At 38.0% G+C, this 17,596-nt stretch overlaps 1 protein-coding gene and 1 non-coding gene across 6 annotated transcripts; one reads left to right on the top strand and one right to left on the bottom strand.

Moving 5' to 3' along the window:
* The first annotated feature begins 5,332 nt into the window (after positions 1 to 5,332).
* On the top strand, positions 5,333 to 5,405 carry TRNAF-GAA (transfer RNA phenylalanine (anticodon GAA)). The gene has a single exon. It is a non-coding gene; the product is annotated as a tRNA-Phe (tRNA).
* A 1,128-nt stretch (positions 5,406 to 6,533) lies between these two features.
* On the bottom strand, positions 6,534 to 10,981 carry LOC107828473 (serine/threonine-protein kinase D6PKL2-like). 5 transcript variants are annotated; one of them, XM_075223104.1, is made up of 4 exons: positions 10,831 to 10,981; positions 10,525 to 10,570; positions 9,177 to 10,199; positions 6,534 to 7,602 (listed from the first exon to the last, which is right to left on the bottom strand). In XM_075223104.1, exons 3-4 carry the CDS (start codon positions 10,064 to 10,066, stop codon positions 6,729 to 6,731), a joined length of 1,764 nt encoding a protein of 587 aa, XP_075079205.1. In that variant the 5' UTR covers positions 10,067 to 10,199; positions 10,525 to 10,570; positions 10,831 to 10,981; the 3' UTR covers positions 6,534 to 6,728. The 5 variants fall into 5 exon arrangements, with proteins under 5 accessions (XP_075079205.1, XP_075079207.1, XP_075079208.1 ...); XM_075223106.1 differs by having other exon boundaries at positions 9,177 to 10,195; positions 10,831 to 10,968; XM_075223107.1 differs by having other exon boundaries at positions 9,177 to 10,144; positions 10,831 to 10,968.
* Between the last annotated feature and the right edge of the window lie 6,615 nt (positions 10,982 to 17,596).

The following is a 17,596-nucleotide window of genomic DNA, read 5'->3' as shown; positions in this document are numbered from 1 at the left end:
GGCTCGGGTGAGTTTCGAGTAGGTTCCGGGATGCCTTAGGCTTATAAAGTCAGGTGTTGCAGGTTTAGGAAGCCACAATCTCTGAACCCTCTAGTGCGGTCCGCGAGAAATCGCGTGCGACCGCGGAGGGGCCAGCGCGGCCGAGGTCGCCTCTGTGCGGTCCGCGGTGGAAGCTATGCAGCCGCAGTCACCTTTGTGCGGTCCGCACAGGGTGCTCAACTGCAAGTCTTCAGGGAGGGGCCAGCACGGCCGCGGTCGCCTTTATGCGGTCCGCGGTGCGGTCCTTTTTTTGCGATCTACGGTGAGGGTATGAGAGGGGTATAAATAGACGGGATTTTCAATTATTTTTCACTTTTCAAAACCCCAAAAAAACATAAGAGGCGATTTATCAAACAACATTTCTTCTCCAAATCAATTGTAAGTCATTTTTAACTAGTTTTCTTCAATCATTAACATCTTTTAACATGGTTTCAACTTAAAATCAAAGATTTTCATGGGGGAAATTGGGTGTTTTGGGTAGAACCTAGGTTTTTCTAAAATTGGAGATTTGGACCTCAATTTGAGGTCCAATTTCAATACAAATTATATGTTTGGATTTGTGGGGGAATGGGTAATCGGGTTTTGGTCCGAACCTCGGGTTTCGACCACGTGGGCCCGAGGGTGATTTTTGACTTTTGGATAAAACTTTAGAAAACTCATTTTCATGCATAGGGGTTGATTCATTTAGTACTTATTGATGTAATTAAGTAACTTGTGACTATATTCGAGCGGATTGGTGGTGGAATCAAGGGGTAAAGCTATAGTTGAGACTTGAGTGGTGATCAAGGCATCGAGGTAAGTGTTTGGTCTAACCTTAGCTTGAGGGATTAGGAGTTGAGTCTTATTTGCTACGTGCTAATTGTCGAGTACAACGTAGAGGCATGGTGACGAGTATCTATACGTTGGTGTCTAGCATGACCGTGAGTCTTTATATTGCGGATATTCTGATCTTGTTGTATCTTTCATGCCTTAATGATGATTTCTATATGTTGTAAAAAGCATGTGAAAGAAATTGTGATCTTTGAACTTCGAGAAGCATTGGCTTGAGTGGTAATACGAATTGTGAAAATATATGAGATAAACGAAACCCTTTGGAGCATTGGATCAGGTGGTAAAGTGAGTTATAAAGTAAGAAGTGAAAGAAAGAGAAAGAGTTATTGAATTGTTCCCTTGTCGGGATGTTTGTTGTTTTGTTGATTATCTCCCTTGCCGGGACTTAGCTATTTAATTGTATTCCCTTGCCGGGACTTAGCTGTTTAATTGTATTCCCTTGTCGGGATTTCTATTATTATTATTTATTTAATCCATTGCCCCTTGTTTGTGATTGTGGTTTGGGTGAGGAAGAGCGATAAAGCACGAAGGGTGATGTCATGCATTGTTTGCTATTGTGAGGAAAGAGTGTAAAGCACGAAGGGTGATGTCGTGCCATACGATGTATCATTCCGTACCGATATTCATTGACTATATTGTGAGGAAAGAGAGTAAAAGCACGAAGGGTGATGCCGTGCATTTGTTGATTTCTGATTTCCTTGCTGATATTCGAGTTATGTTGTTTCTTTCATTACTTGTTGTTATTTGATTTACTTCGAGGTATTAGATTTCCTTACCCTATTTGCCTTGTGATTGTTGTTTGGGTGAGGAAGAGCGTAAAGCACGAAGGGTGATGCCCTGTATTGTTTTGGTGAGGAAGAGCGATAAAAGCACGAAGGGTGATGCCGTGCAAATTGTTGATTTCTGCTTCCTTGTTGATATTCTAGTTATGTTGTTTCCTTCCTTACTTGATGCCTTTCTATTCGGAACTACATTCACCCCACAGCATGTTTCCCCTTCCAGCATTGACTGGTTATTCCAGTATTTCTTTTCCGCTGTATATATATATATATATGAACTGCATAGGTTTATTTGGAGTCTGGTCCTAGCCTCGTCACTACTTCGCCGAGGTTAGGCTGGACACTTACCAGCACATGGGGTCGGTTGTGTTGATACTACACTCTGTGCTCTTTTGCACAGATCCAGGTCTTGGATAGCAACAGTAGCGCGGGAGCCAGCCTTCAGTTCACCGAGACACTGAGGTAGCCTTGCAGGCGTCCGCAGGCCCGGCGTCTCCTCTATCTTATATTTCATTCTGTTATCTCATATATTCGAAACAAACAGTGTTATATTTCTTTCAAACGGTTGTATTTAGTACTCTTAGTAGTTTGTGAGTGATGTGACACCAGTTCTTGGGTAGAGGCATATGTTGACTTTCGCATAATTGTTCAGCTTATGTTAGTTTAGGTCTTTCGCTTATTTATTTAATTTCGTTGTTTTCATGCTATCACTGATAATTGTTAAAAGAAGTAATCTGTTAATGAAGTAGCAGTTAAGAATTGGCTTGCCTAGCTCACATTAGTAGGCGCCATCACGACTCCCAAGGGTGGCAAATCCGGGTCGTGACAATATGCTTAATCATGTTTCTGAAAATATAATATTTAAACTTGCTAAAAGTTTGGAATATTTGGACACTAATAAATTTAGGCTTCAATTGTTGGGATGTAGGGTATTGGTATATGATAGTTTATTTATTCAAATATTTAAAATCATACACTTTTTCCACAAACAATTCCATAACTCTTGGCCTTACAATAATCTTAATTAGTTTAGGAAAATAATTCAAGTGCGCTAGTTTATTTATGTGCCCTTTAAATAATTAAATATCATGGCTATGTGTATGGTCTCTGTGGCATAATTGTCATAAGTAAAAAAATAAGTATTAGTACGTGTAACTTATTTCAAGATAACTTTTTTTATAATTTTAATCAAGCAATAAAAGCAGACATAGGTAAAAGATGAGATCTAATAAAACACAAGTTACCCAAAATAATATAAGCCAAATATAGTCAATAAAGCGACCGTGCTAGAACCACGGGACTCGGGGAATGCCTTACACCTTCTCACCGGTCAACAGAATTCCTTACCCGAACTTTGTTTTCGCAGACCAATAATAATAGAGTCAAACCTTCCTTTGAATAGGGATTCAAATAAAAGGTGACTTGGAACACCGGCAAAAATTAATTCCAAGTGGCGACTCTATAAATAAAATAATCCCTATTTCAAATTTGTTACTTTAATTGGAAAAGCTCTTTAACCCACAATTCATAACACACATTATCTTTTGGGGGGTAAAAAGGGGTGTGACAAATTGTAGTAGGCACTGAAAGTCTAATTCTTCTATCTCTAAGACCCCTTATTGTGTTGTGTCTATCTTGTCCACCAAAAGTACGCGATACACGTACAATTCTTGGAGTTTTAAAGCCTCCCCACTGCCTTGAACTTGTTGATGTAGTAGCCTTTGAGGTCAATTTACTGTTGTTGGTTCCACCAGATTCTTGCTTCGCCTGAAAACTGTTTCCACTTGAATTTATGATATTATCTGTCGTTCTTCATCCTCGATCTACAAAAATCAACAACTAGAAAAGAAAAAGAAAAAAGAACATTAAACATCAAGTAGAGGATAGAAATGAAATTAAAATTAGTGATCTGATTGCAAATTATGCTTCACAAAAAGGAATATAAGGAGATATCCAATCACGAGAACAATATACGTATAAAAATTCTTGTGCAGATTCTAACTTATGTTCGATTTTTTTAAATTTCGAGCTGTGAAGATAACTAGGGTTGCTCTTGGTGTTTTCAATAGATTGAACCTCCAAAATAACTCTGCTAAACCAAGACTTGCTGTGGATGACTAATATCTAGTTGGAGATAAGAAATTAAATTATCTACAACTTCTACAATTTACATACATTATTTATACCCAGTTATATATAACTACAATATCATACAACTTAAACATAATTTTTATACAAATTTTATACAACATGTCTTTTGTATATTTTGTATCTGATTTATACATAGTAAAAATAAATTTCATACCACTAATTATATAATTATACAACTTATCTACAACTTTCACACATTATTTCTACCCAGTTAAATACAACTACAATATAATACCACTTAGATATAATTTTTATATAATGTTGTTCAACTTTCATACAATAGTTAAATGAATAAAAGAAAAATAAATAAACAACAGAATATAATTTTTCTACAATTTCTGCAATATAATATATGTCATGTCTTCTTCTTCTTCTTCGACGAGTTTCAATCTGAAATTCAGCCAAAACTAAGTTTAATCTTCATCAAAACCCCTCAAAATTGAGATATAAACTCAAAACCATATTCCCAATTATTTGCAACAACACCCAATCCATACAAATAATGATTTTTGAAAACCCAAATTCGAATTTAAAGCTTCAAAGCTTTTTAATGGTTGTCAATGGTGGAATTGCTGCTCTCTTTTCCTTTGCTTTATATTACTGAAATTTGGGATTGAGAGATAGAGAAAGACGTAGAGAGAATACTCAATTCTTTGCAACAACATCAAAATCCAACCAAACAATGTCTTTTGAAAATCCAAATTTGAATTCAAAGATTTAAAGCTTTTTAATGGTTGTCAATGGTGGAGGGGTTACAGATTTTCGCTGGTTTTAGAAGAGGAAATAGTGGGTGATTGAAGAGGAAATCGTGGGGTGTGGTTTGATACGTGGGTGAGGGGGTGAGATTTGGAGAGAGAAACTTGGGGGGAGTGGAAATATACAGTAGAGTTAAATTAGGAGACTAATTAATACCATTAAAACCCCTAAAATGTACATAAATGGTAATTAGGTATATAAAAGGTGATTATATTAAAAATCACAAAAAAAATGCATTTATGACATGCTTAGGACGGTTAACCCTACTAGAGACATGCTTTCTGTTAATTATGCATATTTGTGTTTGGCTACTTTTATGATATTAATTTCTCCAAATAGAAGTAGAAGGTGCTTACACGAGATGCTTATGAACTTTGTTCGTGCCTAACATTACTCATTTTAAATGAATACGTCACGCTTAATATATATCATGGACGGTGAGACGCATCAATCCAAATTATTCTTTTTTTATTTTTATTTTGTTTCATTGTGGCAACATGCAACAGCACCAAGATATAGAATCCGATGCTATCCCACAAAGTCCCAACTCCAAAACATCTCCCACCCTCCTTCCTTTCTTCAACGGTTCTCTGTCAGTGACAATTCAGAATTTAGTGTTGTGTTTAAAAAAAATTTATTTTTCTATACATGTATATATAATTCAAGACGAAGACAATAAATAGAGTTGATATAATATTTACCCTAAATCCGCATATTCCTCTCGGCTTGACGATTTGTTCGTGATAATTAAATTATATAACAAGCAGCACCAACAAGCGGGGATAGCTCAGTTGGGAGAGCGTCAGACTGAAGATCTGAAGGTCACGTGTTCGATCCACGTTCACCGCATATATTTTCTTCCTTTGCTCTAGTTTCCTTTTTTGTTTCATAACATGATAAGTCTCTTTGGAATTAAAATCTTTTTTTTTTTTTTTGTGGTTCACTTAGTTGGACGACTAATATGGAAGCTGGAATTTAAACTCTGCACTATCGCAATTCAGCTTGTGACCTTTTTCATGTAGTGGGACAGAAAAGGTTTAGGAGAGAATATTAACCAAACAACTCCTATACAAATTGATGCAGCCTCCTACATATTAGGGGTCGTTTGGTAGGATGCATTATATAAAATAATGTATGCATTAGCTTTGTGTATTAATAATACCGTGTTTAGTATACTTTTTGAGCCTATGCATTAGTTATGCAAGCATTATTTGGTATTATTCTATGCATAACTAATGCATAAGAAACCATGATATTAACAATGTACTGTGTTTTAATACATACATTAGCTTAGTTAAAGATAACATTACCTTTCAAAATTTTATGTTTGATTAAAATATATTATTATATTAATGCAAGTTTGATGTAAAGTTTGATATTGAAATTGCTCTAGCTATTTATATCTATACTCTGCAATTTCTTCATTGTAAATTTTAAACATGTACTCTAATCTATACTGGAATGCATTTTTAATCAACTCATTTTCCTTAAAAAAAATTATTCAAACTTTCTTTGCCTAATAATCCAAGAAAATGAGAAATAAAATTATATCTCTAATAGATAAATAAATACTTAACATATTTTTTTTATTAATAAATATTCAGTTCTATACTATAATATAGTAGACATATCGAATAATGTTTTTTAAACTTTTTTCATATTAAAACAGTCGTCAAGATATGTTCCTTATAAAAAGATAAAGTGATACTGGTTGTGAGGCTATTTTTGTAAAAAAAAAATTAAAATTGTGTAATGCTTTAATACATCAAATCAAACGATGAATAAGAATTATGTGACCATAACTAATGCAATCCTAACTAATATCAACATTACTAATACTAAGTTTCTTATGCACCCTACCAAGCGAACCCTTAATGAGACTGTTGAACCAAAAAAAGAGAAATCTTAAGGAAGGAAACGTTCGTCCAGGCATAACATGTGAACTGCTTATAAACTACAACAAATTCACACTATGGATTAGTGCATCAAACTTGTAGTGTTTGCCATACAACAAATTTTAACTGTTCAATTACAACTCAAACAATAATATGATCATCAAACTACCCAAACCTTGACTTAACATCTTCCAAATGTTGTACAGCTTCGTATGTTTTCTTTTTGGTGAAGCGAAACAGCCAATCGGCTAAGTAAAAAAAGATATAAATAAATAGATTAAAAGAAATCAAATTCAAGATAGTTATCTGAATTTTTCTGGTGAGGGACAGTTCCAGCTACAGCTTTCTCACTGGTGGATGCTACTGGAACTGAAATTCTCTCGAATTCCACGGGCCTTGGGATCTCAGGAGGACTCGCGCAACGAATCAAAGCCCAATTTACACCTTCAAAGAAGGGATGCTGCTTAATTTCTGTGGCTCCTCTTTTGTATGCCAATCTATGCTGTGGCTCTTTCACGAGCAAGCCTCGGATAAGATCCCTCGCTGAAAAACTGACCACCGGAGATTCTGGAAACCGCAGAGGCTGACCCACAACGTTGAAAAGTGTTTGCCGATTCCCTGATCCTTTGAAGGGTGTCTTGCCAAACAATAACTCGTAGAGAAAGATACCAAAAGTCCACCAGTCCACTGCACTTCCATGTCCTTCGCCTTTGATTATCTCAGGTGCTAAATACTCGTGGGTCCCAACAAATGACATTGATCGCGCTCCAGTAGGCTCAGCAATTAGCTCTGGTAATGGGCTAACTTGGTTCCCTATTTCATTCTTAGACTTCTTTTCTTTCTTTGACTTGCTAGAAAAGAGACGAGGCCCGAAACATGTTGTAGGAACAGCACAGGATGGCTGAATGCAAGAAGGCTCGATGCAAGCTGGCTGCACACAATAAGCTGAATTCTTCCGCAGCGGCTCTGTTTCAAGAGATGACGACTTGACAAGCGTTGGACTCACAGTGCAGCGAAGGGAGAGATCAAAATCAGAGAGCATTATATGCCCGTCTTCTCTGACAAGCACATTTTCTGGCTTGAGATCACGGTACACAATGCCAAGCATGTGGAGGTATTCCATAGCAAGGAGCACTTCTGCTACGTAGAACCTGCAAGTTTAGGATACAATACAGCACTTATAAATTAATCAACCACAGTGACCAACAGATTTATTCATCTCACAAGAAAATTATACATATATTCCTTATATTTCATTTCCTCCTAAAAACTGACACATCCCTATCAATGAAGAGAGAACTGCCGACTAAACTTCAAACTGAAGAGCTGGCTAAGGCTTCATCATTTCAGTAACTTGGACAAGAGGGCAGGAATCATCAAATAAAGTAGCTGCCAGAAAGATGTCCAAAAAAAGGAAAAAATATAACTACTGAATGGTAGTGACTAGTGAGCAAGTGATATCATTTGATAGTGACAAACTAGGTTTTCAATGCTCCAAAAAAATCATCTTTGTCTATTTCTCAGGGGCAGGGGGAGGCAGCACTTACCTCAGACCTTTGTTATTTAAATGCTTCCGCCATCTTATATATTAAATTATTAACCAGCAGAATTTGACTTAAGCAAGATATTGAAAAGAAATTTGGATGGGTTATCTTATAAGAGCTTATTAGGTATAAAAAAAATTAATAGTTGAACAAGAAGAAAGGTCTTTAGATGTCATATCTTAAAGGACATAGAAATACGTTATGTGCCTGCACCTGCGGAGCAGCAAACCTTGGTGTAGAATCAACAGCATTACAATGTGCAATTAAGCAATGCCTTTTTCTTTCCCCAAAATAGAGAGAAAATGAGAATAAATTGATAGCAAAACGAAGTGTATTACTAACTGCCCGATAGAGTAACTTTCCCCTACCTACTTCAAAGCTCTCTCCTTTTAAAAAAAAAAAAAAAGCTCTCCCTTTTCTCGAGCAAATACACACAAGTAAGAAACTGAGACTTCTTATTGGTAATTTTCGTTTTTGTAAAAGCAGTTAAAGAAGTAGCAACAGTAACTTGGAGCATGCGTCGAATTGGAAATAGTTGACAAGAAGAACATGCAACAAACATAAGAGGACACAAACAACTCAATCTAGCTCGGGAAGATAAACCAGCTCAAACATCCACTTGAGTTAGGAAGAAAAATCTTAGCAAATAATACCCAAAGTAGCTCAAGTACATCTTTTAAAAATTTAAGTTATAGTATCCAAACCACTGAACAAAGAATAAAGCCATCATATCAAATAACCAGCTTTTTGAACTAACGGATTATCAGGATGAAGTCACTGTGCAATGAAAATGTCCAGTAGTAAATGAAATAACCGGTTAGGACATGCAATCCAAAAACATTAGGACTTGAAAGAACTTGTACAGAAGTCAGTTTGCTTCGATTAAATTGCTTGAGTCAACAGCGTAAAGAACTCGATGAAGAAGAAACCCCCAAAAGAATCATATGCCACTTAAAGACATTTATATCCCTCGATTGCTATCAGTATTTCTGTCAATTTGGATCAATTATGTCTAGAGCTGTAACAAGAACATATCTGAACCTAAAAGTTAAAGCTATAGCCAATATTGTAAATTAAGGAATTAATTACTCCAGACCTGAAGGCAACAAAAGATGCAGAACATTTCTAAAAGAAAGAAAAAACTATTTCAAGACTGTAAGGTTAGAGATCAAATATCATACTTCACTGCTTGTTCTGAAAAATGCTTCCCTGGTTGCCTTTGACGAAGTGTGTGCAAGTCTCCTCCTGGGCAGAACTCCATTACTAGACATGAAAACTTTTCTGTTTCAAAATGGCTATATAGTGTTGGGAGAAATGGATGGTCCAAGGACTGCAATATCTCTCTTTCTGTCTGTGCACGAAGCAATTTCTTACGACTAGCTAATGACGCCTTATCCATAACTTTCATGGCAAAATAACATTTTGTACCACATAACTCAGATAGATACACACTTCCAATATCACCACTTCCCAACTTCTTCAGCAACCGGAAATGCCTCAAATCCAACATCCCATCTTTAGTTCGGATAGCTTGAATTGCTTCCCATCTCGAGTCATTAGCTTTATGAGGTTTGTTGACACTGCTGCTCAAGCTGCTAGAAGTACTCTCCTCACTTACATCAGTGCCTGTGCTCCCCCTACAGATGCTGCTCTTACCACTCTCAAGAAAATCTGCTCGATCACTAATTTTGGCACTTCCACTTGTTTTCGCAAGGCTACTAGCCCCATCACTAACTTTAGCTGATGCTGAGCTGTCCTTAATAGAACTCTTCCTCTCCTGATCAGCTGTGCTGCCTTGTGGGCCCTTCGCCTCGGTAGGCAGAGTGCCTACACCGCCTGGTGCTTCTTTCGAATTGCCCAAATATAAGCTTGAATCGAATTTATCAGCAAGCAAGTTGGGAGATCCCTTAGGCTGAGAGCTCTGTGACTTTTTGCTGGCTGTTGCTTCAACCATAAGCTGCTTCGATACAACTTCTCGTTCTTTAGAAGTTGCGATCTCTAATTTGTTACTTTTTGAAACTTGGGAAGGTGAAGACCTACGAGAACTCTTGGTAGAAGGTGTTGAGGCCATCACGAAGAATACTGATACCTAAATGCAGTGAGCTGACCAAACCCATTACTCGAACTCCAAGTTCACATAATTAACCCCCTTGTTATTAGAAAAAGAGATTAACATCAGCAGCTCCATCAACAACAGAAACTTCCTAAATTGAAACAAGAAAACCATAAAAAACAAATTCCACAACACATCACAGTGAAAGTTCCTAAATTGAAGCAAAAAAACTATAAAAGGACAATCCAGTGCACTATCTCAAGAAAGAGAAAAGATCTGAAACAATTAGTAAAAGGAGAAACACACAAAGGGTAGGAATGATGAAATCAAAGTCTACAAGGTCAAAATAGACAATTTTTTTAATAAGTAGGTTATGCAAAACACCATGTTATCCAACACAGATTAATTAGCAGTCACAGATCATTATTAGCAGTAACAATAAAAGGTCTAAAACAGCTAATGTCTAGGACATTTACCTCAAAAACTGGCCAATTTCTTCTCTCTTTTCCAGGAAACAAGAACCTAAGAAAAATCAAAATGCAGACATTAAAAGAGCAATCAAAGACCACAAAAGAAGGAGATAAGAACAACCCCACCACATAGATGAAAAAGAAATAGAAGAAGGGTCAATGAAAGCACACAGATCTTGTGCAAAAGACCCACCTTTTTCTTTCCAAGAAAACCCTACCAAGAAAAATCGTTAAACCCCACAAAGACCCATATGCTAAAAAACAAAGTAAAACCCACCCAGCAAATCACTGGACCAGTTCAAAAAATAGTACCTGAAGTCACAAAGATGATAACTTTCCTTGAGAAATGGACGAAAAAAGCAGTCTTTACTGTAGAGAAAGATAAAAGAGAGGGGACCTCTTATGAAAAAAAATGGAGTTGGGTATTTGGCAATTGTTGGGGGTAATAGTACCAAACTACTATTAGGAATTTTGTATATATAATAATAATGAGGAGAAAGAGAAGATGGGGGTCAAAGATAAAGTAAAGCTTTTCACGTTCAATTATTTCATTGTATTTTGTCACAAACACAAGTGTCTGAATCAACATATGGGCCACCACCCCTCTCCAACCTGTCTCTCATGCTTTCACATTATGATATAAAGCATTAAATTAGATCATCAATCTCCACAAAAACACTAATCAAATATGACTTACTTTTTCTTTATCCTCCCCTTATCATCTTCATATAAGAGTTACTCCATCCACTTCATAATAAGTGACATTTCGGTTGATACACTCCTTAAAAATATATTATTTTTTTCGTTCTAATTTATGTGAATCTGTTTGATTGAGTACGAAGCTTAAAAAAATAAAGACTTTGGTAATTTATGGTCCTAAATAAGTCAAAAGGAGGTCCGGAGTATTTGTCTGGTTATAAAAACTTTTTATTAAAGGTAGAATTAAAAGTTTAAGCTAAATTGTTTTCAAATTTAAAGAGGGTCATTCTTTTTGGAATAGGCCAAAAACGAAATAGGTTCACATAAAATGGAACGGAGAGTAATTTTTAGAGAATGTTTTTGACTAAATTACCCTTAATTAAAATTTACATATTGTTAACTTGACACATAGAGATATATAAATAAGGGCAAATTTTGAAAAAATAAAGTTAATTCGTTCTTGATTATATAAAAAGATATTTATTTTGGACCAAAATAAAAAGCTAAAAAGTCACTAATTATAGACCAGTAATTCACTGGTATGTCACTTACTTTCAGCTCAATTTTAATAAGAGTAATGTCCGGTCAAATTTGTCTATCTCGACTTTCCCACCAATACATATGTTTGTGATAACTTTATTCACCAAAATTTAGATAAATAAATATAAATTACTAAATATTTGATTCTTGATCTCTAAGGTAAACTATTACGGGTTAGAAAAACCACTTAATATTTTTTCCTACAGTTATAAGTAGATAAGCTCAAGTTAAAAATGAGTAGAGAACAACTACTATTGATCTCATGATAAAGAGGGGGGGGGAGTAATTGGCGAATGCACCACAATCTTTGCAATTCGTCGTAGGAAATAAGGTAGAAATATTTCATTTCATTAATCATCCATGTACAAACTTATAAATGAAATTTTAGATCATATATGGTTTTCAATGATCTCCAATTTTCCCTTGGTAGAGGGCTTTTGTAAAGTATAACTATGTTGTGGTTCTTGGGTTGGGAAATGGAGGCTTTGCTTCTCTTGGTTGTTAGCAGTCAAATCAGTTAGATAGTGATATATGGTCCAACATTAGGTGCCAAATTAAGAACTAACATCTAAATTAGGTAGCCATTTATAAGTGATAATGATTTGCGTTGTGGATCATTGCAATTGTATTTATTTGCTCACCTCACACCACTCTCGATTCGGATCTAACAAGTAAGTAAATATTTGTATAAAATTGAGGAAAGTAGTCACGGGCTTAGTCTTAAAATGCATGTGAAGGGGAGGAAATGTCAAAATATTCCTTTCTAACCCTGCTTCTCTTTTAAACCAATCAAAGGGATTAAAATTTGAAATCACAAAGAGTCATGACGTACACAAATACACTTATTATTAACGTCAATATTAAGGGTATGCAAAAACTTTAAAGGACAAATAATATGAATCATATAGATTATTTGATATCATAGTTGGGCACCTGAATTTGAGGTACTCCACAACCATATAAGGGACATGCCATGATTTGGTCAACATGGTCTGACCTCTGCCTTCTAAGCCCTTGTTTATTTAGGCAAATATTACATAAGTTAATTGAATGATCCATTCACTATTTTCGTTCAACATTACAAAAAACTGGACATTGTTGGCCACAACTCTTTTGTGTAATTGTTTACCCTCGAAATCGGATAACAATTGAATTTACACGCGATTTTAACAATACGTGATCTAACTTGATACAAATTGAGAAATCAGATTAATATTGAAATTAATGATAGAAAAGTAAATACAAACCACACAAGTTCGACAATCTTGGCCTTAAAGGAAGGTCACCCTAGAGTCAAATGTACCTTAATCGATACCGAAACAGAATGATAAGATACTAAGAACTAATAACAGCAGTACATTGCTTTTGGATGTGTGTTACAATGTGTATTAAAAAGAATCATACCCACTTTATATAGTAGGAAAGTCCTACTTTAGATAAAATTCTATAAAAGGTAAGAAATCTCACGATTTGCTAATTAATTAGTCTCACATTGATACATGTCGAGATTCCCACCGTGATATCCGACCGGTTGCAGATATTTTGGCCTTCCGTTATTGGGTCCGATAATGTTTCCTCGAGCTTATTCGGAGTCGGGGCCGGTTCCGGAATCACGGGCTTGAAGATCTTGAAGACGTATGTTCTGACTTCGTACTTTGGTTCGATGGAATCTGGGGTCGATATTTAATCCATCACGTTTCGGTCCCGATCCGCCATGCAATAGATGAGCCCGGTTTCGACCGTACACATATAATCCCCTCATTTTTCGGAGAGTAAACGACGAGAAATGATATGAGCCCTCGATCCTCGTCTCGATACTTCGCGCCCGAAACGATAAAATTGACAAAACGTCTCGTTAGTCACGTCTTGATGGCATTAAATGTTCGCCAGCTGCTGGTTAGCCCTTACAGGTTTTAAATCGTCATTTGCAAACTATAAATACCTCCTCATCATCTCTTTAAACTTTACTTTCAAAAACCTATGCCCTCGTACATTAGAAATCTCTATATTCCCAAACATCAATTTTCTGATTACTCTGAAATCATCTTATAAGAACTTTTGTTCTTTATCTCAAATTATCAAGCATATTCTTTAAACTCCCTCTTCTCCCTTAACTTTCCTAAAAGAATGGCGAAGACCTCAAAGTTTGTTCCTCAAAAAGAAGCTTCCACTACCCCGCAGCCGGCTGAATAGGAAAATGTTCCATCTGCTGCTATTGAGGAAAAGACACTGAAGCCCCCTTGAAGATGTACATTTCTACAGGGTGCCCAACCAGTGCTGATTTCAAGGTCGAGAAAACCTCTTCCGTACCAGGTCGGTGTGAGCCGGTCTCGAGATATATATGCTCGATCAATGACAGTCTCCTCTCCAAAGTCAAGGAAGATTGCAATTGGGTTGGTAAGCATGTGGTGGTGCCTACGCCCGAGGAATCGATTACTACCCACGTAGAGGGTTTTCTAAGTGTTTGCACTTATCCCCTCATACTGGGCCCTTTGGACTTGGTCATCATCGCCTTCTGTAAGAGGTACGAGGTAACCCTCGGTCAAATTCATCCCTCTTTCTTGAGGATAATAATTCTTCTTCGCTTCTTCGTAAGCAAAATTGAGAAGTCTCCTTTCACTATCGATCATCTCATGCGTTTGTATAGTCCCCAACTCTATCGAGGGGGATTAATAAAACTTGCCCGTCGGGCCAGTAAGGCCCCATTCTCGAGCATAGACAAGAATCGTGACTAAGGCTGATTGGGCATGTTCGTTTGAGTGAAGACCTCGAACTTGATCCCGACCGAGGACATGCCATTTCCTGAGAAATGGAACATGAAACGTAAGTATAACCTTGCCTTTAAGATTTTGCTTATTGTTTTTCCCTTTCCTCCCTTCTTATCGATGTTTTATGGTGCAGCTGTTTCCCGAATTCCAGATGCAGTTCTTATCATGTCATAGAATCCCTATTCCGGGTGCGTGTGGCGCGAACTTTCGAAGGGCCGGTAGTAGGCCCATTCCCACAGTGAGATTCCTCTGTTGAATGCATAACACTTAGTTGTCTTGCCACACTCCTTCTCATTTTTTCTTCTTTTGTAAGTTTTCCCAAAGATGTAGAAATGAGGCCTCCATTTGGTGATGAAGACATCCTCCCTGAACCATCTACTCCGAGGTAGGATATAGAGAAAAAAAGAAAAAGGGCTCCGAGTTCCCCGTACTCGGAGAAGAAAAAACCGAAAAGGAGGCTGGTGCGTAAGTCCAAGGAGAGTACCAGCGGCCGAGAGGTTCTATTGGACTCACTGAGTCGACTGAGGGATGAGTCTGATGACGAAGAAGAAGAAGCTTCTGAGCTGATGACCCGCGTGAGAAGCGGTATCAAATTGTCTCGAGCCAGGGTGGCCGATGAAGAGGTAGTGTTCGAAGCCTCCGAACCAGGGAGGGACGAGGAGATCACGGCCGGTACTCCTCGAGTAGATGAAAGTGCCCCAAAGGATGCACTTAGGGTGATATATCTTTCTGGGTTGCCATTATTTACCGACTCCATGATCAACGAGGCCTATACGCTGAAAGAACGCTCAAACGAAGGGCTTCTAGGGGCGACAGATTCTTTCAACAACTTCTTCAATGGCTTAGATTTTACTGCCTCAGAGGATGTCACCGGGTTGGGTGAACCAACGGGTCCTCTTCAAGTCTGAGATTAGTGGACCGGTTCCCAGCTCCAAGTGCAGATTCTGAATGGAAGCGGTCAATCATTTTGTCAATTTCGGAGGATGCCCGGGTTCTCTCCGCCACTGTGGAGATTGCCAGCTATCTTTGGTGCTTGGTGACCGAAGAGGACCAAGCCAAGATAGACGATGTGTAGGCGCCCTGCCTGTTCAACAAAGCTCAACGGGCGTTAAATCGGGTAATTTCGAATGCCTCTTTATTATGTACTTAGATTTAAGTTGCAAACAATCGTAACATTTCTCTTTGTGCTTGTAGGCCTCGGTGCTTCACCATGAAACTTTTCTCCGATATTGGGAGGATTTAACCCAACACGCGGCTGAGACTCGAGAGCTTACTGAGAAGAGGGACGCTTACAAGCTTCTTAGTAAGAAACTCCAGGCTAAGCTAGAAGTGGCTCGGAAGGAGCATGCTGACTGGGTCAAGCAGGTAAGATGAGTGTTTAAAGTTAGTGAGGATGATTCAGACATAGTGGCTAATGACCTGAACCCGTAGGTTATAAAGAGACTTGACCAGATCGGGCAACTCCAAGCGGAGGTCGATACGGTAAAAGCTGAGGCCGAAGAGTGGAAGAAAAACATACACCTCCTAGCCTCGGAAAAGGAGACTGCCCAAGCACAACTGGCATTGACTAAGGTCCATCTTCATGCTGCAGAGGAAAAGGCCTCGACTTAGGCTAAAAAATTCGATGAGATCCAGTCTCAGCTGAGCTCGGCGATTTTCGGCCAAGGAACTTAAGGCGGCCAAGTCGGAGATTTCTGTGGTCAAGGCCGAGGCTGATGAGAAGGTGGTCCAGCATAAGGCTGATGCCGAGGCGGCTTAGGACCAAGTGAGGAATATGGTGGAGCATATGAATTGGCAATCCCGAAGGGAAGCCCTCGAGGGAATTCAAGCTCGGGGTTTTGACTTGTTTGCTGAAATTGAGAATGCCAAGGTATCTGAAGAAAAAGCCAAGAAGCTGGCTTATCTCGAGGAGGAGGATTCGGAGGGGTCTAAAAATTCAGATGAGCCCGAAGTTGGCGGAGACCCCGAAGGTGATGACGCGGCCCCCTGTGAAGATTAGGCCACATAGGATCCTTTTATTTTTTAGGCCATTTTGGTCTTTGTAGAATTCTGTATCTGTGACATTTGGCCTTTATACAAAGAATTTTGGATAAATATATAAGGCTTTCTTTCCCTTTCACAGCTTTCGAATTTTTCCTTTTGCTTTTTTATTTGTATCCACAAAGATCAAAATGCCTTAGCACGAAATAATTAGATTATGTTCGAAGGTTCAAACAAACCTTGCCTTTGCATTATTCTGTTTTAAGGCATTTTGGGGGTTCGGTGTTTTAGGAAACTTTCTCCCAAAGTAAGTAGTTGAGATTATAGTTCGTCGAGGGTAGCTTTTAGAATCGGTTATGAAAATTTTCTTTTTGAAGGCCTTGTTTTTACTACGGGTCTCAAACGTCTCCGAGCCGTGTTAATATGGCCATAGCCTTTTAGTTCGAGTGTCTCCTAGTGGACTTTCTTTCCCGAGTTATTCGAGCTTGCCTAAGATAACAGTCCCCGGGTGGATGTGGTCGTGTCGGGGGTTGCCTAATAAGTCTTATGCCCCCGAGTTCTAATAGTCTGGACTATCCGAGTTTGTTTACGGATGGCAGTCCCCGAGTGAGAGAGTGAAAGTTCGATCTCAGGTTAAAGCAGCCCTTGGTCTCGTTACCTTTAGGGGATCAGAGGCAGGGAATTCCTTAAGAAATGTAATGGAAAAAATTTTAAAAGACAAGATGATTGCAAGGAAGAGACTTCTCTTTATTCTTGTGCGTAATAGTAATATATGTGTACATGCTTTGTGTCGGGGCTTGTGAAATCTATGTGGACACGATTAGTTTGACCGTTTGGCCCTTACAATAAATCCTACCTATCGAGACCCTTCCATTACAAAGTACTTTCCTTGCTAAAGTCAATATCCAAGGGTAATGCCCCCTAGTATTCGAGGTTGATCATAGAAAGAAGCCTCGGATACTATTGATGCAATCCTTAACACTTATTCATGACCGAACTTCTATTTTAAGTTAGCACGATCCATTATTGGCTCGTTAAAAACCTTGCCGAAAAACCTATTTGGGACAAAACTGGTTCAACGAATAAAGAGT

The sequence above is a fragment of the Nicotiana tabacum genome, chromosome 10 (assembly GCF_000715075.1).
Source record: "Nicotiana tabacum cultivar K326 chromosome 10, ASM71507v2, whole genome shotgun sequence".
Lineage (NCBI taxonomy): Eukaryota > Viridiplantae > Streptophyta > Magnoliopsida > Solanales > Solanaceae > Nicotiana > Nicotiana tabacum.
The sequence above is the reverse complement of the archived record's forward strand: the minus strand, read 5'-3'. Positions and strand labels throughout refer to the sequence as shown.

Excerpts from the sequence above, each read along its gene's own strand:
- LOC107828473 (XM_075223104.1), bottom strand. The coding sequence starts at position 10,066 with ATGGCCTCAACACCTTCTACCAAGAGTTCTCGTAGGTCTTCACCTTCC. Across the intron at positions 7,603-9,176 it reads TTTTCAGAACAAGCAGTGAA|GTTCTACGTAGCAGAAGTGC; the intron begins GTATGATATTTG and ends CTAAACTTGCAG.